Source organism: Equus quagga, chromosome 14 (assembly GCF_021613505.1).
Source record: "Equus quagga isolate Etosha38 chromosome 14, UCLA_HA_Equagga_1.0, whole genome shotgun sequence".
Classification (NCBI taxonomy): domain Eukaryota; kingdom Metazoa; phylum Chordata; class Mammalia; order Perissodactyla; family Equidae; genus Equus; species Equus quagga.
The window spans coordinates 28886493-28910908 of NC_060280.1; the positions used below are offsets into that span (position 1 = coordinate 28886493).

Below are 24416 nucleotides of genomic sequence, written 5' to 3' on the forward strand. Positions count from 1 at the left end.
ACCAATCTCGGTTATAAAATAGATGCAAAATCCTAAGTAAAGTAACAAAAGATTGAATCCTATAGTGTAATTTAATAATACACCTTGACCAACTAGGTTTTATCCCAGGAATGTGAGAATGGTTCAGCATTAGAAAATCTATCAGTGTACTTAATTTTTCACCTCACTTGATGCCGAAAAAAGACTTGATCAACTACAATACCCACTCGTGTTGAAAACTCTTGGCAACCAGGAATAGATGGAAAAACTTCCTTACTTTGTTAAGCTTATGTACCAGAAGATTGCAAAAATATACTTAGTGGTGAAACATTGGACACTTTCCTTTTAAAGTCGGGGACAAGATAACGGCGCTGTTTTCAACATTATACTGGAGGTTCTAGCCAAACAATAAAACAAGAAAGAAAAATAAGTTTTAAAGATATGAAAAGAATGAGAATTATCATTGCTTGTATATTGTATCCCTATGAAATCAAAGAAAACCAACTGACAAACTACTAGTTAAGCCATAGTTTACAAAGTCAATATAAAAAGTTTACTTTTCCTAAATACTAGCACTTACTAAATTTGGAAATATGATAGGAAAAATGATCCTATTTATAAAAGCAATGAAACTATAAAATACCTGGAAATAAGCCTTATTGTTTTTAGAAAAGTTTAAGACATTTGTGGAGATAACAAGAACTTCACAGAAGGATATAAAGGAAAATCTGAATAGAGAAATCATATTCCTGTATGAATCTGACTAACTCGTTAAAATCTCAATGAGGGGCTGGCCCGTTGGCGCAGCAGTTAAGTGCACATCTTCAGCTTTGGTGGCCTGGGATTCGCCGGTTCGGATCCCGGGTGGGGACGTGGCACCGCTTGGCACCCCATGCTGTGGTAGGCATCCCACATATAAAGTAGAGGAAGATGGGCACAGATGTTAGCTCAGGGCAGTCTTCATCAGCAAAAAGAGGAGGATTGAAAGCAGTTAGCTCAGGGCTAATATTCCTTAAGAAAAAAAAAAATCGCAATGGAATTTTTTATGAGACTTGATCAACAAACTCTAAAATTCACAGAGAAGAACAAATAAATGCCTGATGATAACCAAGATAATTTTGAAAAAGAGCAATAGGGGACTTGCCCACTCAGATATCAAAACATATTTTAAACTCTATTAATAATATGGTATTGGGGGCTGGCCCCGTGGCCAAGTGGTTAAGTTCGTGTGCTCTGCTGCAGGCGGCCCAGTGTTTCATTGGTTCGAATCCTGGGCGCGGACATGGCACTGCTCATCAAACCACACTGAGGCAGCGTCCCACATTGCCACAACTAGAAGGACCCACAACAAAGAATATACAACTATGTACCAGGGGGCTTTGGGGAGAAAAAGGAAAAAAATAAAATCTAAAAAAATAATAATAATATGGTATTGGCAGAAAGAGTTAAGAAATAAGACCATGTATAAAAAGAAATTTAATATATGATAAAAATAATCCAAATGGATTAAACTACTTAATTTGAAAAACAAACATAAGAACATTCATATCTGACCTTGGGGCAGGTCTTCTTAAACTTAGCCACAAGAAGTAAAAGCCATAAAAGAAAGGTTGATAAGTTTTACTTTGCCAAAACCAAAACTTCTAGACAAGATACCTTAAAGTTACAACACAAGCTCTGTGCTAGGTAAAAAGTATTGAAGTGTGTGCAATATGAATAACAGGCAAAGGGTTAATATTTTCATTATTAAAAAAAATAACTACAAAGTAGTAAGAAAAAGACAATCCATTAGAAAAATGAACAAGAGATATGAAGTGGCGGTTCACAGAAGAGGAAATATAAATAACTGATAAACTTATAAAAATGGGTCTACCTGACTATTAATGAGGGAAATATAAGGTAAGATAAAAGAATACCACTTTTCACTTATCAGATTAGCCAAAATTATGAAGTTTGAGGAGATCACGTGTTTGTGAGGATACCTATTTCTCCACACCTTCACCAGTACTTCATATACCTCTCAGAATTGTTTTGTCAGCTACAGAGGGCTAATATTTTCCCAGCCTACTTCTCAGGGAGATAATTTGGTGAGATAACAAAGTGATAAAGAAAAATGTTATTACTACCTAGATCTTACTTTTAATCTTGTCTCTTATTCTCTAGGCTAAGGCTTGGCTGAACTTTGGCTGTACATTAGAATCACCTGAGAACTCTAAGGCGTTTAGATACCCTGGCCCCCTCCCCAGATCACTTAAATCAGAATTTCTGGTGGGTTAGCACCTGGGTAGTAGTATTTCCTAAAGCTCCTTATGTGGTTCTGTTACGCAGCCAGGGTGAAGAACCACCTGAACCCAGGCGGCTTGGATTTTAATCTTGGCTCCGCCACTTTATTAGCTTTTTCACCTTGAGCAAATTACTTAATCTTGCTGTAAAATGTCCTCACCTGTAACACATGAAAATTATGTCTGGATAAAAGAGTTGTGAGGAGAAAGTTAGATACTTCTTTCGAAGCACTTGGATTAGTGCCTGACACATAGTAAGATTTAATAAATATTAAATGCTGCTGCTATTGTTGCTGTTATTGCTAACACCACAAATTCTGTTGAGAAAATGATTGGATAAGTCTAGTTCTTAAACAGCTGCTTTTCAATGAGCCATTCCAGAAGTGGCAGAGTTGTACTGTTTGAGACAAGATCTGGAGTGGTTACCATAGGTAGGCTCTAACACTTTTTCATTATCTATAAAATGTGTTACTCTCTGAATTTACCTTGCTCATTTATTTTCTAGTCTTCCTCTGCCACACCAAAATATAAACATCGTGAGAGCAGGAACATTGCCTTTTTCAAATTGTAACTCCCAATACTCAATTGGTGCCGTATTTTTAGCAGATGTAGTTTAGAAAGATTTGTTATACAAGTGAATGAAAAATCTGTTTTTAGTATTATTGTTAGTGTTTTCTGACAGGCACATAAGATGGTAAATTATTGCTTTCAAGTTAAAATTAGAATTGACAATTACTGCCTTCAAATATTTTTTTGCTGTTTTGTGGACCTAGTTTTACTTTTTTTTTTTTTGATGTACAGCAATCAAGCCAATTTTACACTCTCTTTGCCACTTAATTTTATTTCCAAAATATAGATTTGTTTTTCGCATTGAAGGCCTTACTGCCACCATAATGCATTAAATAACTCTTGTAAATTAGCTTTCAGGAACAAATAGCAAAATACAGTAGAATTTCAGCCCTTTGTTCTCTTTAAAAGTATTCATTAGTTAGGGTAATAGAAGTAGAAACAGACTTTTTTCTAGGTGATTTCAAAAATGTGATTTAATACACAATGAACTATCTGAAAAAGAAATAAAGAGAACAATTCCATTTACAATAGCATCAAAAAATAAAATACTTAGGAATAAATTTAACCAAGGAGGTGAAAGATCTGTACACTGAAAATTATAAGACCTTGATGAAAGAAATTGAAGAGACACAAACAAATGGAAAGATATCCATGTTCATGGATTGGAAAAATTAATATTGTTAAAATGTCCATAGCCCCCAAAGCCATCTACAGATTCAATCCAATCCCTATCAAAAGTCGACATTTTTCACAGAAATAGAAAAAACAATCTTAAAATTCACGTGGAACAACAAAAGACGTCAAATAGAGCAATCCTGAGAAGGAAGAACAAAGCTAGAGGCATTACAATTCCTGATTTCAAACTTTATTACAAAGCTGTAGTAATCAAAACCATATAGTACTGACATAAAAATAGATACACAGGCCATTGGAACAGAATCAAGACCTCGGGAATAAACCCGTGCTTATATGATCGACTAATATTTGACAAAGAAGCCAAGAAGACTGAATGGGGAAAGGATAGTCTCTTCAATAAATGGTGTTGAGAAACTGGATAACCACATGCAGAAGAGTGAAATTGGATGCGTATCTCATACCACTCACAAAAATTAACTTGCAACAGATTGAAGACTTAAAGACCCAAACCTATAAAATTACTAGAAGAAAACAGGGCAAAAGCCCTTTGACATTGGTCTTGGCAATGATTTTTTTTGGATGTAACAACAAAAGTGAAAATAAACAAGTGGGACTACATCAAACTAAAAATCTTCTGCACAGCAAAAAGCAAAAATCAGTGAAATAAACATGCAACCTACAGAATGGGAGAAAATATTTGCAAACCATCTATCTGATAAGGAGTTAATATCCAAAATATATAAGGAACTTGCACAATTCAATAGCAAAAAAAAAAAAAAAACCCAATTAAAAAATGGGTAAAAGACTTGCATAGACATTTTTCCAAAGAAGATGTACAAATAACCAACAGGGGCATGAAAAGATGCTCAACATCACTAATCATCAGGAAAATGCAAATGAAGACCACAGTGAAATATCACCTCACAACTGTTAGAATGGCTATTATCAAAAAGATAAGAGACAAGTGTTGATGAGGCTGTAGAGAAAGGGAACCCTTGTGTACTGTTGGTAGGGATGTAAATTGATACAGTCACTATGAAAAACAGTATGAAGGTTTCTCAAAAAAACTAAAAATAGAACTGCCATATGATCCAACAATCCCACATCTGGATATATATCCAAAGGAAATGAATACACTATTTTGAAGAGATATCTACACCCCCATGTTAATAGTGTTATTTACAATTGCCAAGACATGGAAACAACCTAAGCATCCATCAGCAGATGAATGGATAAACAAAATGTGGTACACATACACTCAGTAGAATATTATTTAGCCATAAAAAGAAGGAAATCCTGCCTTTTGCAGCAACATGGACAACCTTGAGGCATTATGCTAGGTGAAATAACACAGAGAGAGGAAGACAAATACTGTAGGTTTTCAGTTATATGCAGAATCTAAAAAAGCCGAACTGAATTCATAGAGATTAGAATGGAAGTTGTCAAGGGCTGGGAGGTGGGGAAAGTGGAGAGATATTGGTCAAAGGGTACCAACTCCCAGCTATAAGATGAATAAGTTCTGGGGATCTAATGTACAGCATGGTGCTTATAATTAATCATACTGTATCGTACACTGGAAAGTTAAGAGACTAGATCTTAACTGTTATCACCACACACACAAAAAATGGTGATTAAGTGAGGGGATGGAAGTGTTAACTTCCCTTATTGTGATAATCATTTTGGAATGTACATGTGTATCAAATCACTGCATTTTACGTCTTAAGCTTACATATGTTTTATGTCAATAATATCTCAGTAAACCTAGGAGAAAAAAAGGTCACAGGAAATACCCAAAGAGATGATGGGGGCTACATTTGGATGACAAATCAAAGGGTTTTTTTTTTCTCCTCTCTTCCTATTAATTTCCTATATTTTCAACATTTTTAGAATGAGAGTATATTCAAGATGATATATTTAATCACTTGAAATGAAGGGAAGATGTGATTTAAGAAATCTGACTTGTTTTGTGTTATACATGGACCATTATATTGGTAACTTACCTTCATTCTGGTTCTGTTTTTACTACTAACTTGTATATGACCCTGAGAAAATAATATCCTTTCTCTTGGCCTCAGTTTCCTCATTCATAAAATGTGATGGTTAGGTTAGATAGTTCTCCTATTTAATTCTTAGGAGTTAAAAAATGTTGATGATGTTTATAACACTAATTGTGTTGTATAATTGTCAAAGAATCTAATTCATTTGAAGAAGAAGATCCCCAATTATTTCAGGTTTGTTTAACCCTTTAAAATTATACTTTTCCATAATATTATGATTTCTTTTTCTATATATTTTTATTTAACTGTGGTACCAGCTTGTGTGTACCGTGGCATTTGTCTTAAAGTAAACCTTTGGTAGATTTCATGACTTGTACTGTTTTCAGGGTTATTTCATGATCTGAATGTCACATTTGTGTGATATCCTGAGTCAATATATGAATTGACTCATGGTCCTTATCTAGGGAATTTCTGTTCCAGAGCAGGAAAAAGATAACCAAGGAATATGGATGAAAATCATAGGTAATAGCAGAACTCAGAGGGTCATTGTTTAGAGGTGTTCATTCTGTGTTTCATGAGAAGCTGGGAAAAGTTAGGGTTTAAAGAGAGCTTTAGGTGGAGAAAGCCATATTTTGAAGTTGAGATAGAACCAGAATATGTACAAAAAAAGCAGAGAATCATCATTTTAAAAATTTTGCCTAAAAGTGGAAAGTCGTCTTTTGATTCTCTTGAGATCCTTGAATATTAATGGCAGTTCATTCATCAGAGTTATTGTTGGTGATGGGGAAAGATTTCCTAACCCAGGTGTATCTTACTACTTTTCCTTTTCCTCCTAGGCAGCGATCATTAGTAGGGTTCAGTGTAGGATTGTGGCTTTGGATCTTCGAGGTCATGGTGAGTAAAGTTCTTAATCACTGACTCAATGACATATTTGCCAAGCCCTTTGAATAGTGTTAAATATTACAAATTTCAGTGTAGCCTTAAAATAACTTGGTCTGTTCCATTTGGGAATTCCAAAAGAAATCCTAGCTTTTAGTTTTCATAAATATTTTATAAACACACATATGTATATTTGTTGTTGTTTAGCTAAGAAAATGTCCTTTTATGTAGCCAAATTCTGACGCTGGTGATATATAAGGAATGTGGATAGATCTTTGGTAGGCTACTGTAATTATCTTCCTTAGGATGGCCAGCTATAAAGATGTATCTGTAACATAGAAAATCCTTGCTAAGCGTAATTATAAAGTCCTCATTTCACTGTCTAAAGATGAGATTTTTGAAAGAGAATACTCTTGCTTTTATAATTCCTATCCTTGGGAATTTTATTTTTAAATATTTTCTTTTTAGGGGAAACAAAAGTCAAGAATTCTGAAGACCTATCTGCAGAAACAATGGCAAAGTAAGTAATCTAATATTGTTTATACATCACCTGGCTTCCATTACTATTATAAATAGAAGTATAACTTTATCACTGTCCTGGTAAGATTGTTGGACAATAATTAGCACAGAGAAAATTTTACTTCTGTTCTCTTTCCTCTATCTGCTGTCTCCTTACTATATAATCTTGAAAGAAACCTCCATCTTTCTCGGTATAGTCACTGTGGTGGTCATCACATACAGCGCTTGGAAATTTTTCAAGGCACAATTTAGTTTGTGTTGGCTTTTGAAAAGTTTTCTTCTGTTGACAGAGTTGAATAAAATCTGGTTATCTATTGGGGACCCATGCTTGGAAAAGTAGTGTATGCCAGAAGTGCTGTGAAATGTTCTTAAAGTATCCTGCTCACATTCTTTGTCCAACTGCATAGCAAGACAGGAACAGGGTATTAAAGAATAACTTAATTATACCCTGGACCTCAGAGTAAAAGATGAATGTAGCATATGCAGTGGCTCTCAAACCTTGTCACTCATCAGAATCACCTGAGAAGTGATTAAAATACAAATGATTTGGCTCCACCCCAGACCTACTGAATTAGTGCTTCTACCAATGGGATCTGGGCATTTAAATTTTGATAAAGCTCCATGAGGGAATCTGATGCAGCCAGTCCCATGAATGGTGTTTGGAAACCACTATCCTATATTGTTAACAGGATTCTTCTAACTACCCTGCTTTAATACATGCTCTCTCATGTACTTAATACATGCCCTCTCAAGTATTTGACCAACGTTGGCCAAAAAAATCTTGTCCAACTCATGCGGCCATAATTTTATCATTATAGTAGGTCCTGTTTGTGTGCTTTCTAATGTGCAAGGCTTTATTAAGTGTAAATTAAGCATTTATTAACAATAAATAAGTTATTGATTTTAATTAATCTATATTATTAACTCTGAAGTGTAGGTATTATTATCACTTTTTTGCCAATGAGGAAACTAGCTCACATAGGTTGAATAGCTGTATGAGGTCACACAGTTAATAGGCCAGAATTGTGTTCATTCACCTATAGTGCTTGGCAGAGAGAAAGAGAAATAACAATGTATGAGTACCATTCCATTCAATGCATATATGCCCGAGAAACTACGAAAAGGGAGCCACAAATGTTTCCTCAGTTGTTCCTAATGCCTTTGTAATGTGAGAACCATGAAGCCTGAAGTAATCAAGTATGTTAGTGATACCTGTAGAAAGATTTGTGAATGATTTTTAAGGCTTTAAAGGGTTTCTTGAGTGTTGACAAAAAAGTGAAATACATCATCTAAGTTGCCAGGCAGCCAGACAAAGGGTGATGTTGGCTTGGCTAACATTCTAGAGAAAACTGAAGAATTAATTGAGGACCTTGAGGAAACAGTGCCTAAAAATGTATCAGTCTGGGACAATCAAGAAAGAAATTTGAACAGGGAAAGTTTAATGTAAAGATTTATTAACTGTATCAGGGGATTGGAGTAATGAGGAATTGGCTAGTATGAACTAAAGAGAATGCTAAAGAATAGAGGGTTAATTAACTTGATTGTGGGAATCATTTCACAATGTATACATATATCAAATCATCACATTGTACACTTTAACCATATTACAATTTTATTTACCAATTATATCTCAGTAAAGCTGGAAAAAATTTCAAAGACAGAATACAGGAATAGCAGATGTAAGAAGCAGCCACTTTCCCCTTGGGCTTGAGATAGAACAGTAATGGAAGAGGTTGAGATCTAGACCTTGTTAGAGAGGGCATGACTATGGTTTACTGAAGGCAGGGAAGTCACTTTGATGCAGTGTTGGCAGAACTTGCTAGAAATCTGCCCTCCAGGGTGCAGGGGAAGCTGTTCACACGGACGCATCTCACCAAAGGCACTCTGCAACAAAAATACTGGGAGGGGCTCCAGAGATCTGCTGTACAACATAGTGCCTATAGTTAACAATAAGATATTGTGTGCTTAAAAGTTTGTTAAGACGGTGGATCTCATGTTAAGTGTTCTAACCACACACGTGACAAACACATGCACACATACACAAAAAAGTGACGCAAGGGAAACTTTTGGTGATAAATGTGTTTTTTGCCTTGATTGTGGTGATGGTAACATGAGTGTATACCTATATCCAAACTTACCAAATTGTATACATTAATTATATGCCATCTTTTTGTGTACCAATTATACTTCAATAAAGCTAGGGTAAAAAAACCCACTGGGAATGGAGTGTTGGAGAAGCCACCTTGTGCTGCAGGACTTGGGCACTGGGAAAGCTGTGTGTGCTGCAGGAGCTGAGGGCTTCCCATGCTGCAGGACCTGGGTGCTAGAAAAGTACAAGCTAGAGGAGCTTGTGGAGTAAATGCACATGAACCAGGAACAAAAGCCTGTCTTTCTGCATTGTTTCTCCTGTGCCCTCTACAGACATAGCTTAACTTCATGCCAGCTGGCTAAGGAAAAATATTTAAAAGCCTCAGATCCAATTTTGTACAACATGAAATGAAGGGTGAATTGGAGCTGAAAGGCAATAAGTTGATTACAGGCACTCCCATACAGGCACAAAAGTTAAAAAGAAAATAAATGATTAAAACTATATACAGTAGATGAAGATGATTATCAAGAATCAGAAGAGCCAACAAGTTGGATTCTTGCTGAAATAGTCAAAGCAATAAAACATTTATATGATTTCCAAATTCAGTCACTTTGTGAAACAAAAATCTCTAAATGGGCATAGTTATGAGTGATTTAGTGGGGTTTTCAGGTAGTCCTGACAGCAAGTTTTTTGCCTTACATATCAACTTTAGAACTTAAACCCTAAAAAATATGCAACTCCACCGAAAGTAGAAGAGCCAAGTTTGAGCTCAGGTTGCTCTGATATTCCTTTTTCTGTTATGTCTGTGATATGCTATACTGCTTCTCAGGAAAGTATGACAGAATCCCCTTAAAAAGCATGTACCAAAGTTATGGTATATCCAGTTACAGAGTAGATTTGTAGGTAATCCCTGCTACTTCATCTGTATTTTATTTCTCTGGAATTTCAGGACATGTCTCAAGTAAGGCGCTAATCTTGGTGACTGAAAACTTTGACTAACTTTAATAAGAATAAATCTCTTTTGGTGCTAGATGATCAAGTGATTGATCATAATCGCCTGTTACCTGGATGAAATATACCTTTCCTAAGCTTAGATACAATATTATGCTGGTTTGTTTCAGACCCTATCCACCTTCATGCATAAAGCAGAACCCCTCCAAATCAGTTAGTATTTTAGGGAGACCCGAGACTTAGATAATCTTCCGTAGCATCCTTTTATTTTGCTCATTATATCTGTTAATAACCAAAAGTTTTAGCCTTAAATTTAACTTCAAAGGAATATTGAACTACTATTTGTTTTTGTTTATAAAATTGGGTGGCCTTTTTATCTCCCATTCAGATTGTCTGCAGATGCTCCAGTTAACCTATTCATATCTGTAATTGTTGTAAGATTAATTCCTTCAGAAATAATTAATAACATTTATCTTTGCCATTCTGAATACCGTGGAGATCATATTTGAAAGGCTGTGTCCCCACATCCACACCTGCTATATTTGGCTAACGTTATGTGAGTGCTTGAGATATATAGTGACACTCAGCAAGACAAAACTCTTTTGAAGTTGACTGACTCAGCTACTCCCAAAGGAAGACAGTAGAGCCATTGGTCTCTAGAAACACACCATACCTTACCTATTGCTATAGCAAAGAAGGCCTATATGCAAATAAAAACCAAAGTTCCTACTTCAGTTCTCATTTTCAAAGCTTTACGGTTTGACTTTGTTAAACAGTTCCACTCCTAATTAAAGACTAGCACAGAAGCCAATAAAAATTAGCCCTGAACGTCTTTCTAATTTCTCAGAACACTATACTTACATTTATGTTCATACTTCAAACAACTTTACATGACAAATTGTAAGTAATAAGTAACATTTGTATAGCACTGTACTCTTTTCAAAGTAGTTTCACATTAACTCTCTCAGTTAATCCTCAAAGCAATCCAGTATAGTAAATGATATTCTTATCCTCATTTTATGGATGTTGAAACTATCTGAGAGATTAAATCACTAATCTAAGTCTACATGGTAAAAAATAAATGGAGGCTGCAATTTGTCTTGTGACTCCAAACTTCACTACATTATAGTGCTTAATAAAATTGTTTTCCTGTTTTATAGATGGGGAAACTGAGGTGTACAGCAGTTAAATGATTTGTCCAGACTTTCAAGCTTAGGTTTAAAATAAAGGTATATGTTTATGTAATTATACTAAATTTGTAGAACAGTGAAACTGTTATGCAAAGGAAAATAAGAAAATTTGGGTTCTTAGTTCTTAAACTGCCGCTTATCAGAAGGGCTAGATGTGTGGCTACATGTTTAGATACTGTGGGGCATGTTAGGTAGGAGATTTACATAGGTACGTTTGCAAGATGGCTCAACAGACCTTTACAGTCCTAGAATTATTAGTTACAGACCAAAGGAAGAAGTTAGTAAAGAAAACTGTTTTTACAGTGTTGTCAGAGAGCATTCCCAACTTTTTTCCCCTTCTCTTTGCAGAGATGTTGGCAATGTGGTTGAAGCCATGTATGGGGACCTCCCTCCTCCAATTATGCTCATTGGACATAGCATGGGTGGTGCAATTGCAGTCCACACGGCATCATCCAACCTCGTGCCAAGCCTCCTGGGTCTGTGCATGATTGATGTTGTGGAAGGTAAGTTTTTTTACTTCTGACCAAATCAAAATCTTTTGACTTATAAGAGACATCTATGGTAGACTATTGTTATCTTGTTTTAATTTACTGTTGATTTCACTCATCTTGAAGTATATCCCTCTGTCTTTTATATCCCTTTTTTTAATGTTATTTTGTGGCAAATGCATTCCAAGTATTTTTTTTCTCAAGATAAAATTGACGTATAACTTTGTTTTAGTTTGAGGTATACAACATAACGATTCAATATATGTATATATTGCAAAATGATCACCACAATATGGCTGGTTAAGATCCATCACCATCCCTAGTTACAAATTTTTTCTTGTGATGAGAACTTTTAAGATCTACTCTCTTAACAACTTTCAAATATACAGTACTGTATTAACTATAGTCACCATGCTGTATAGTCACAGTGTTTGTACCTTTTGACAGCTTCACCCATTTTGCCCACACCCCACATTATATAATCATTTTCTGTGTCATCAGAAACTCTTCATAAATATCTTTTATGGCTGCATAATATTTCAATCGTATGTATGTCCCATCATTTTATTTAACATTTAAAAAGAAGCTGCCATGTCTTTTATGACCCAGCCTCAGAAGTCACACTATTGCTTATATAATATAAGTCAGCCCTATTCACTGTGGGGGTACTACACAAGGGAGGGAATACCAGGGGGCAAAAATCATTGGAGACCATCTTGGAAGCTGGTTATCATATCAGTCTTCTGAATTTTCTTAAACAACATCTTTTTTCCCCCGAGCATCACTGAATTCTGCTGTCATTGAGGGCAGATGTATACAGTTGACCCAGTAAGTGTAAATGCTGAATATGTTAAGTACTATTGTTAAAATTTTTGTTTAATATCTAGGTACAGCCATGGATGCACTTAATAGCATGCAGAATTTCTTACGTGGTCGTCCTAAAACCTTCAAGTCTCTGGAGAATGCCATTGAATGGAGGTAACCCACAAATCTATATTGTCTATATTTTAAATGTTAGATTGTAGCTTTCCTTTTTCATCAGCTCAAGCACTAAGTTCAAAGGAATCGTTCAGTTTCCAAGCCTTAGCTTTATTGAAATATCATGTATGGAAACATTTATGTAAGGAGCAGAATTTTTAAAAAAATGTTTTAAATGTTTCACACTTGGCTCAGTTTTCTAAAACCCATCCTTTTTCCAGTACACTGTAGTACCTTCTAGAATCTTAATAATTATGGATCATCTGCTTTCTAGCTGTTCCCATCTCTAAGGTGAGAGTTTGGACTAAATGAGACTCTAAGGCCTCTTCCATCTCTGATGTCCCATGGTTCTAGATTCACTTTCTTTGTTCCAGAGAAAATGATGGAGAAACAGAGGATGGGTATAGGTTCCTTTCTCAGTTTTTATTTGGGTTTTGGGTAAATAAAAACCTTTTGGGTAAATAATTTTCATAAAAATCACTGATAGAATTGGCTATGGCTTCACTTAAGTAAAGGCTGTTCAGTCATTAATTTATTCATTAATTCAACCAATTCTTTGATTAAACGTTTATTGAATGCTTACTTTGTGCTAAAGGGTGAAGATTCAGAGAGGAGTGAAACAATGTCCCGCCCCCAAGGAGATCAGTCTTGGGATAAAATATCTTGTATCTTGTCTTCTTACCTATTTTTCAAAATCCGTCTCCATTCCCTTCTCCAGAATCCTTTCTCTGACTTCTCCAAACCACCCAGGTCACTCCCTCCATAAAATTGCTAGAGACGTTTGTCTATATTATATTATACTATTTACCTCTTAAGTCTTCTAATCCTCCCTTAAGGAATATGCTTATATTGTTAATTTTCATACGTCAAAGGGCAGAAGCTGTTCTCTCCTTTGTACTTTCATACAGCATGTAGCATACTGCTGGCTGCACTAGAAGGCAGAACATATTTATTAACTGACTCAGAGATATCAAGTAAAAATTAAGGATCTGGTAAATATATCCTAGGAAATTTTCCTAGGACAGAAGTTCTCATGCCAAATACGGCTTGCCAGAATGACGTTTGTGTTTGGTGAAGTCACGTCTACCTCCCCTTGTTCACACTGCCATGATGCAGGATTCCTGTTCTCTCAGAAGCACCAAAGATCTCTCCATCTTGGGCAGCCACAACAGTGAGAATGCAGCTGCTGCCAGCTCAGCATGTACCTCGGGCACCCTGCCTGCTTCCCCAGTAACAACCAGTGAGAAAATTATTCCAAATAACTTTTAAAATTTATTCAGTAAACATTTCTTAGTACCTAAGATGTGTCAGTACCTGATCTAAGAACTGGGATGAATCAGACTTAGTTCCTATCATCAAAAACTGGGGATACAAACAAGTAAACATAAACACAACACTGTGAAGGAAGTACAGGAAGTACAGAAGACAGGTACTCAGTCCAGCCGGGGGGGTCAGGGTACACCTTCTCTTAACGGAGGTAGAGTCTTAATTCTATTGCCAGATGCAGGATAAAATAACGGTTCTGTTGTGGAATGTTAAAACATTCTGGATTTTGTGAGAGCTACTGATTTTTAGAACCTACTTTCAGAGCCTGAGAATTGGAAAGAATACTATGAAATAGTTGGTAATACTGTTTTATACTCTGCTGGATATTTGAATTGAGTTTATGACTCATAGCCATTTTGGCTATTCCAACTTGAAAAAAATGTTGAAATACAAGGCCAACCTATTTAATTCAGTAATAATTTAAAGTGAAGTGAACCTGCCTTTGCTCTCTTGGTCATCCTAATGAGAGGCAGTAAGGTATAGTCGTTAAGAGCCCGGGCTTTGAAGTTGGACAGGTATGGATTTGCATCTTGGTTCCACCACTCTGGCTGCTCTGAGGAAAACAGAATAGGGGAAGGAGTAGAGGCAGGGTGGTAACAGAAGTGGGAAATTGGTTAGGAGACAGTTGTGGTAGTATAGGAGAGTAATGAAGGTAAACACCGACTAGGGTGGCAATGGAGGAAGTAATGTGGTCATACTTGGAATGTATTTTGAAGGTAGAACTGACAGGACTGCCTAATGGATTGGATATTGGGAGAGAGACTGAGGCACAGCACTTAAGGATGACTTCTAGGTTTTTAGCCCAAGCAATTGGGTGAATAGTAGAGATAAAGAGAAGAGATTTTGGGGGCTGGCCCCGTGGCCGAGTGGTTAAGTTCGCGCGCTCCGCTGCAGGCGGCCCGGTGTTTCGTTAGTTCGAATCCTGGGCGCGGACATGGCACTGCTCATCAGACCACGCTGAGGCAGCGTCCCACATGCCACAACTAGAAGAACCCACAACGAAGAATACACAACTATGTACCGGGGGGCTTTGGGGAGAAAAAGGAAAAAATAAAATCTTTAAAAAAAAAATAAAAAAATAAAAATTAAAAAAAAAAAAAGAGAAGAGATTTTGGAGTGGGTAAGGGGCAGGGAGTAAGGAATTTTGTTTGGGTAAGCAGAAATGCTTAATTTACATCTAAGTGGAAATGTTAAGTAGGCACTTAGATATACTATTTAGAAGAAGTTGAGCTAGAGATAAATTAGAGAATCATCATCCCATAGATAATATTTAAAGCCAAAAGATTGGATGCAATCACCTAGGGATTTGATGTTGACAGAAAAAGGATCGAAGAACTGAGCTTTGAGATACTCCACAATATTTCGAGCTTGGGAAGAAGAGAAAGATCCAACAAACTGAAAAGGCACAGTTGATGAGATAGAAGGAAAACCAAGAGAATACAGCAAGGTTTATAGAAGGAAAGAGAGAGCATCTTCATCAAATGCTGCTGGGAGATCAACTAAGGGGAGGACTAAGATGACCTTTAGAATTGGCATGATGGAGGTGACCTTGACAAAGGAAATCTCAGAAAATAAGTGGGAGAAAGAAACCTGATATAAGTTGGGAATATTAGTTGGGAAAGGATGGGAGGTAAAGTAGAGAAGGCAAGTACGATTAACTCTTTTGAGAAGTTTTCTTGTGGAAATGGGGTAGTATCTAGTAGTGAATGTGGGGTTGAGAATGTTTTTAAAGGCTAGAGAATTTTGTTTTTCGGGGGTTTTTTTTTGAGGAAAATTAGCCTTGAATTAGTATCTGCTGCCAATCCTCCTCTTTTTGCTGAGGAAGACTGGCCCTGAGCTAACATTTGTGCTGTCTTCCTCATTTTATGTGTGGGATGCCCGCCACAGCATGGCTTGATAAGTGGTGCGTAGGTCTGCACCTGGGATCTGAACCAGTGAACCCCGGGCCGCTGAAGCGGAACGTGCAAACTTAATCACTGCACCACCAGGCTGGCCCCCTAGAGAATGTTTTTAAAGGATGTTTTGTAATATCCAGTAAAGAAAAAAAAAGTGGTGACATAGGAGAGAGACAGAATAACTAGAGGAGACAAGGTCTTCATAAGCAAGAGGGGATGGGAACCAGTGCCCAAGGTTGGCCTTGAATAGGAACAGAGATATTTCATATATTAAACAATCATCAAGGCAGAGTGTATGATTACAAACACTGGTAGGTTGATGGATTCTGTAGATTGACTTGGTGGTAGAAAAATGAAGTAGCAGTTCTAATTGCTTCTGTTTATCATTAAAATAAGAAACAAAGTCATTATCTAAGCGGGGTTGCACTTTAAAATTTTACAAGAATTTTTAGGCTAAAAAATGAAATTTAAAGAAATTGTTCTGGTGACCTGCTTCAAGTAGTATTTCCTGGGACATGCAGTCATTTTGCTTGGCTCTTAGGCATACTTAAGTAGACACCTCTGAGAAGACTATTCTGTTAAGATGGAGTCTCAGCTCATAAGTCTATATATCATGCATTGCAAGGCCCTCTAGGAGCTAGCCCCTGCCTGTCTATCCTATTCTGTCACACTCCGTCTTTGCTCTCCCCTGTTCTCCTTGCACTTCGTCGTCTAAACTCATCATCCTGGTGACTTTTTTACATCACAGTGCCTCCTTTCACAATGTGCCCTCTGCCTATAATGCTCTGATCATCCTCTTTTATCTTCCCTTTAACTTCGTATTTTCAGTCTTCAGTTGCAGGACATTTGGGAAGCTTTCTTTAACCTCCTCATTCAGAATAAAGTGATTCCTTTGAACCTTGCCTTATGTTAAAATTACCTGTTTATGTTTCTTTCTCGCCACTAAATTGTGTACTTCTTGAGCACAGCCTCACACATAGTATCCTCTTGGTAAATATTTGCAGAACTGAATACTTACTTTTTACTACTTGGCTTGTAGCCATAAAAACCAACTGGGAAGTGATGGTAATCTCTATAGTAAGCTACATTGGTAGCTACAGCTTCCTAGTAGGTCCAACAGAATCTGCACAATTATTCCTTTGACCCTAGTGACATGATAAGATGGATGCTGAATAACCTCCTCTTTCCCTTCCCACTTTTCTCTTATAGTGTGAAGAGTGGCCAGATTCGAAATCTGGAGTCTGCCCGTGTCTCGATGGTTGGCCAAGTAAAACAGTAGGTCTTATTTTTCCCCCTTGGACAGGTTAGAGACTGAAACATGGTGAGGGAATTACAGATTGCTTACTTGTCATACACCTGTTCTACCATTCTGGTGAATGCCTTCATTAATTTAGGTAATTTTTACAGATGAGCTCAGCTGGGCCAGCTGTATAGATTTTCTTTTCTTTTTTCTTTCTTTTTTTTTTTTTAAGATTGGCACCTGAGCTAACATATGGTGCCAATCTTTTGTTTTTCTTCTTCTCCTCCCCAGAGCCCCCCAGTACATAGTTGTATATTCTAGTTGTAAGTCCTTCTGGTTGTGCCATGTGGGACACCGCCTCAGCATCGCCTGATGAGCGGTGCCATGTCCTCGCCCAGGATCCGAACCGGTGAAATCCCGGGCCACCAAAGCAAAGCGCGTAAACTTAACCACTTGGCCACGGGGCCGGCCCCTCTCCTTTTTTTGAAGAAATCCCGAAGCCAAATGGCGTCTTCTGTATAATACTGGATTACGTTATTAACACAACTCTAGGTGTTAAAAGGTGAAGAATCCCTGAGAATGGACATTAAAAATTGTGTCCACTCTAGTGCTGGCAGCTATGGTTTCATTCTGGTTACAGTCTCCTTCTGGTTGTGAGAAAATTATAGAACAAAAGCTATCATAACCTGAGTGAAAGCCACATTTTAAGGGTGAGCTAAGATTATTTAGCTCAATTGATCTTCCTGGATAGAGTTACATGAGTCCTGTATATTGCTATGTAGTCACAAAACCAATAGAACAGACAGGGGTCGTGAGAGTTGATGAAAATGATAATGGCATTATTGAATGCCTGCTATTTGCCAGCCACTCTGCGAGGTATTTTACATACACTGTCTCATTTTTAAAACTTTGTCTTATGGAAAATTTTCAGATGTATGAAAATAGAATAATACAGTGAATCTTGGCATTCTCATTGCCCATTTTCAACAGTATTAACTCATTGCCAGTCTTCTTTCATCTGTGCCCCTATTTACTTCTCCTAAGCACAAAATATTTTGAAGCAAATTCCAGACAAACACATAATTTCCTCTGTAAGATTTCAGTATGCTGTAAAAGGTAAGGCCACTTTAAACACAATCACAGTACTATTATCACACCTAAAAAAATCAACAATTCCTTCATATCATCAAATGTCTATTCAGTATTCACATTTCTGACTGTCTCATAAATAATTTTTTTATAGTTCCAATCAGATTTAAAAGAAGTAGTTACATAGCAATTGATGGATATATCTCTTAAGTATCTTTTAATCTATAGGTTCCACTTCTATCTCTTTCATTTTTTTTTCCTTGCAATTTAATTTGTTGAGGAAACTTGGTTGTTTGCCTTGTAGAATTTTCCACGTCCTGAATTTGCTGATTGATTCCTCAAGGTGTAATTTAATATGTTCTTTTGTTCCCCATATTGATAAATTGTTAGATCCAGAGATTTGATCAGGTTCAGATTTGGTTTTTTTTGTTGTTATTTTGGTTTTTTATTTGTTTGCAAGAATAGTTGATATTGTATACTGCCATCAGGAAGCAAATAATGTCTGGTTGTGTCTTGTTTTGAATCTTAGTAGACATGGATGATCATTACCTGAATTCGTTAATTCATTTTCACTATCTCATTTAATCCTTACAATACCTCTTTAAGGTAAGTGTTGTTTTATAGATGAGGAAATGGAAGTTCGGAAATGTAAAGTGACTTTCTGAGAGTCGCACAGCTAGTGAATGACAGAGCTCAGTTCCAAACTCCTGTGTATTTGACTATATTATGGATTTTATGCCTGAAAGGGCAATTTGAGTAGTAATATCTGGCAGACACAATGCAGAGGCTTTGAGTAAGCTGTGAGACTGCCCACTTTTCAATGGCTAAATATTTTGAGATCTAATTTGTCTAAGGAGTGATACAGCATTTTGTCAGGAAGTTACATGGCAGGTAGTTCAGTGATTTTAAAAGTTTACTTACTATGTAAATTTAAGTGGTGTTTTCTCTTAATATGTAAATCTGTGTATGTAAGAGTATGTGTGTTTTCATTGTCACATAGATATCAGCTGGAACCTTCCTGCCCTTCTTGCCTAAACGAAATTCTCTTGAAACTGCCAATCCATAGCTATGAAAATCCAGAGCACATGTTTTTTCTCTTTGTTATACTACTTTGACCCAGATGTGAAACCTAACACCTCAAGTCCCATAGAAAACCCCCACTTAAAATATCTACAAACATACACTTCACTGAAGGTTTGGTAGAGGAGACAGAGAAGGAGAGGTTATCATTCTTAAAATCCACCACCAAAGTTTCACTGAGCCTTCAATTTATCCCAGTCTCTTTTGTCTTGCTTATTCTCTCTCCTCTTCTCCCTTCTCTATCCCTCTCAAGGGAGCAGACCTTGGTATTAGCTGCTACCTAGGCCCTTGGGATTTTTACCTTTAACACTTGTCAATGTATTTTTTCCAATGAATTCTCTCCAAAAGGAATTATGGTACCAGCTGTTCATGTAATAATAATTTTTCTACCTAATTACATAATAAAGAGATATATTTTTAGAGAAAAACAACAGTAATTGATTGGATCAGATGTTCTAATCTCCAAGGTTCAGCTGACCATGTTTATTGTAATTGCCCGTTTCTATCGGCTAATTAAAAAGTGGAGGCCTTTTACCTTTCTGTCTGAGCCTTGTTCTACTGTCAGCAGGGGGCAGTAGAAAAGCACTATGCTTTAGAGTTAATTGGGCCTAGATTTGCCTCCCAGCCTCATCCACTCATGAGCGAGGTGATCCTGAGCAATTTTTTAAACTCTTCAGGGCTACTTCATAGGATTGTTATGAGGATTCTATAGGATAATGCCAGTAAAACTCTTGTCACCATGTCTCAGGAAATGGTTACTCCCTTCTGTGGGTCAGTATTGGTGTAAGAACTAGAAACCAGCCCTTGGAATATAATCATACATTGGCCATGACCTTCCACATCCCTGATCTACTTTTTGCACATTTTAAAAATGCACATTCTTCACATCCCCCTTCTCCCAGGAGCGTCAAGTTTTAACTAACATTTGATTATAAAAGGCCATAATTAGCAGTATCTCTGAGATAATTTGTGTATAGAAGAGAGGTGTGTGATAGTACTTTTTTTTAAACCTAGGTGCGAAGGAATTACAAGTCCAGAAGGCTCAAAATCTATAGTGGAAGGAATCATAGAGGAAGAAGAAGAAGACGAAGAAGGAAGTGAGTCAGTAAATAAGAGGAAAAAGGAAGATGACATGGAGGTGGGTGAAAGCCTGCATTCTTGGAAGGTGTAGGGAATGGTTCAGGGTGTATGGGATGGGGAAGGGTAGGTGACATTGTTCTTTTTGTCCACCATTAGATATTTTAGGAGGCAAAGACATTATCATAATAGATACTTAGGTTAGCTATAAGATATAAGGCAGGGCCGGCCTGGTCGCGTGGTGGTTAAGTTCACACGTTCCGCTTCTCGGTGGCCCGGGGTTCGCTGGTTCGGATCCCAGGTGTGGACATGGCACTGCTTGGCACGCCATGCTGTAGTAGGTGTCCCACGTATAAAGTAGAGGAAGATGGGCACGGATGTTGGCTCAGGGCCAGGCTTCCTCAGCAAAAAAAGAGGAGGATTGACAGCAGTTAACTCAGAGCTAATCTTCCTCAAAAAAAAAAAAAAGAAGATATAAGGCATTTGTTGATAGCTCTGACAAATTTTATCATAAAACTTGCAGTATATACCCTACCCTCAAACAGACTGCTCTCTCATCAGGCTTTTAGGGTTTTTCTCACCTCTGTACCTCTGTTGCTGTCGTTTATCTCATGAGAAAATCCCATTTCCTACCAGTCTACGCTAAGCCCATCCAGATCCTACCCATCTTTCAAGGTATATCTCCTTGGGGAAGCTTTCTGACCTCAGTTTATATCAGTCCCTCTCCAGTACAGCCCTGGGAGTCTATATGACAACTTAGCACTTTCTTTTTTGAAGTTAGGGCTAAGTCATAGAATTGATTTTCATAAGCCACATTCAAAGGTACAGTGGTCTGGTGGTCATCCCTAGAATGCAGATTCAGTGTTCTCTAATTGCACAAGAATTATCTCCCAACAAAAATAACCTGTGTTCTTTTTGAAGGCAGGAACTGATGTTCTGTATGAATTTCCCTCAGCATTTAGCTCAGGTTGTGTGCATAGTAAGTGTTCTATGTGTACTTGCTGAGCAATTGATTTGAGAATAGTAGTAGGAAGGGAAATGATTTTTTTTTTCTTGGAAATGATTAGTGGGCATGAGCAGCAGGCTTTCTGGAATACACTATAAACATCTTACTAATAGCAGGTGGTATACTCTGTGTATACCACATATTCCTTTGCATTTGGAGCTGCTACTGTTAGTAAGGAGGAGAGTACATTTTTTTTAAACAGTATTTTTAATTTAATGAGGATCTTCTTGTCATCCTAAGATCAATGAATAATACTTTGTACCTCTTTGGAGTTTACAAAAATGTAAATAAGTCATGATCAGTTTGCCCTCCCAGCACTCCGTGAGGTGAGGGGAGATCTTTTCTCCTGTGTTAACACTGTGAAAACAGACAAAAGAGATGAAGGGACTTGCCCAAGGTAATCAAGCAGTATTTAGCAGATCTGAGAGTCTGATACAAACTGTCAGTACTTTTTACTTTTTATGTGCTAGGAACTATACTGAGTGCTTCACAGTTATCACCTTTAGTCTTCATTTTAGCACTGCATTGTAGAAATTATCATTGTTTTACAGCTCAGGTACAGATACTTGTCTTCAGCCACACATAAATGTTAGCACTAAAACAAACCCAGATCCTCTGATTTTTTTAATTCCAAGTTGTTGTTTCTTTGCAGTTTTTCATAAGCCTAATTATATGCAGTTTTATAAACTCTAGCAGTTCTGTTAGGAGGGCACACTGAGGCACATCAAGCAATGAGGAGTATAGCTAAACAGTCTACACTTGAAGAAGGACACAAAGAAACTCCAAACAACAGTCACAACTTCTTGCAGTTAGTAGATAAGTAAGTCCTGGAGATCTAATGCACAGCATAGTAATTATAAGCAACAATACTGTATTATAAACTTCACAGTTGCTAAGAGACTGGATCTTAATTATTCCCACCACAAAAAAGAAATGGTAATTATGTGATGTGATGGAGGTGTTAGCTAATGCTATCTTGGTCATCATATTGCAATGTATAGATGTATCAAATCAACACATTGTATTCCTTAAACCTACACGATGTTGTGTGTCAATTATATCTCAATAAAGAGAAATAAATAAATAAATAAAACAGAGAAAGTGTTGGGAATTCAAATTCAACTTAACAACAACAAGGCAGTTACAACTTCTAAAGTGCGGTAGCCAGGGGCCATTTGGGCCCATTAGCCCTTACGGGCATCTCTATTATAGTACAATATAAAAGGTAGTGTTTGAAATGACCCTGAGACACACATAAGAGGTCAGCTGCATCCATTCTGCTCTGTAAAATAAGACAGGATATACATTTTATTTGAGGAGGGGGGAGAGAATCTAATACAAAATGGTTAAAATACAGAAAAGAAAGGGAAAACATTTAAGCTTTAAACCTTAAAGAAATAAACTTCAGTTGTCCAGGAGATAGTCGTTTATGCATAAATCTGTCTCTTTTTTTTAACTGCTTTATCAAGAGATAACTCACCCAAAGTGTACAATTCACTGGTTTTTAGTATAGCCACAGAGTTGTGCAACCATCACAACATCTGATTTTAGAACATTTTCATTACTTTTAAAAGAAATGTCATACTCATTTGCAGTCACTTTCCATTTCTCCTCAACTTTCCCAGCCCTGGGCAACCCACTAGTCTACTTTTTGCCTCTATAGATTTGCCTAATCTGGACATTTAGTATAAATGGAATTATACAGTATGTGGTCTTTTGTAACTGGCCTCTTTCACCTTAGCATAATGTTTGTTTTCAAGGATTCTCCATGTTGTGACATGTATCAGTACTTCATTCCTATTTATGACTGAATAATATTCCATTGTATGGATAGACTACGGTTTTTATCCATTCATCAGTTAATGGATATTTGGATTGTTTCCACTTTTTGTCTGTTATGAATAATGCTGTTTTGAACATTTGTATGCAGATTTTTCTGTGGCTGTCGGCTTTTATTTCTCTTGGGTATACACCTATGAGTGGAATTGCTTGATGGTAACTCTATGTTTAATCGTTTGAGGAACAGCCAGACTGTTTTTCAAAGTGCCTGTACCATTTTACATTCCCACCTGCAGTGTATGAGGGTTCTAGTTTTTCTACATCCTTGCCAGCACTTATTATCTTTCTTTCTTTTTTTTTTTTTAAAGGTTGGCACGTGAGCTAATTGTTGCCAATCTTCTTTTTTTTTTTCATGCTTTTTCTTCCCAAATCCCCCCAGTACATAGTTGTATGTTTTAGTTATGGGTCCTTCTAGTTGTAGCATGCAGGACGCTACCTCACCGTGGCCTGATGAGCGGTGCTATGTCCGCGCCCAGGATCCAAACCCGTGAAACCCTGGGCCACCAAAGTGGAGCGCACGAACTTAACCACTCAGGCATGGGGCCAGCCCCTGTCTTTCTTTTTTATTATAGCCATCCTAGTGGGTATTAAGTAGTATCTCATTGTGGTTTTAATTTACATTTTCCTAATGACTATCGATGTTGAGCATCTTTTCATGTACTTATTGGCCATTTGTATATCTTCCCTGCAGAAATGTCTATTCAGATCCTGCCCCCAATTTTAAATAGGGTTGTCTTTTTATTCTTGAGTTGTAAGAGTTCTTTATATTTTCTAGGTACAAGTGCCTGATTTGCAAATATTTTCTCCCTTTCTATGGGTTGTCTTTTTCACATTCCTGATGGTGTTCTTGGAAGTGCAAAAGTTTGATTTTGATGAAATTCCATTTTCCTAGTTTTTGTTTTGTTGCTTATGCCTTTGGTGTCATATCTAAGAAGGCTTTGCCTAGCCCAAGGTCACAAAGATTTATGCCTATGTTTTCTTATAAGAATCTTCTACTTTTAGCTCTTACATTTAGGTCTATGATCCATTTCGAGTTACTTTTTATGTATGGTATGAGGTGGAGGGTGTAACTTCGTTCTTTTGCATGTGCATATCCAGTTGTCCCAGCACCATGTGCTGGAAAGACTTCTCTTTCTCATTTAATTGTCTTGCTTCCCTTGTTGAAAATCAATTGACCATAAATGTCAGAATTTATTTCTGGACTCCCAGTTCTGTTCCATTGATCTATATGTCTATCCTTATGCAAGTACTACACTATCTTCATTATTGTAGCTTTGTAGTAAGTTTTGAAATCAGGAAGTTTGTC

The 24416-nt window shown here is 37.0% G+C and overlaps 1 protein-coding gene across 2 annotated transcripts in view; it reads left to right on the top strand.

The window, feature by feature from the left end:
* The window catches only part of PPME1 (protein phosphatase methylesterase 1), a 71560-nt gene that overhangs the window by 35306 nt on the left and 11838 nt on the right, over positions 1-24416 (top strand). For both annotated transcript variants that reach the window (XM_046686053.1, XM_046686054.1), the window contains exons 4-9: positions 6301-6358; positions 6812-6863; positions 11441-11595; positions 12468-12558; positions 16989-17054; positions 20203-20326. In XM_046686053.1, coding sequence (XP_046542009.1) covers positions 6301-6358; positions 6812-6863; positions 11441-11595; positions 12468-12558; positions 16989-17054; positions 20203-20326 — 546 coding nt within the window. The remainder of the gene's footprint in view (positions 1-6300; positions 6359-6811; positions 6864-11440; positions 11596-12467; positions 12559-16988; positions 17055-20202; positions 20327-24416) is intronic.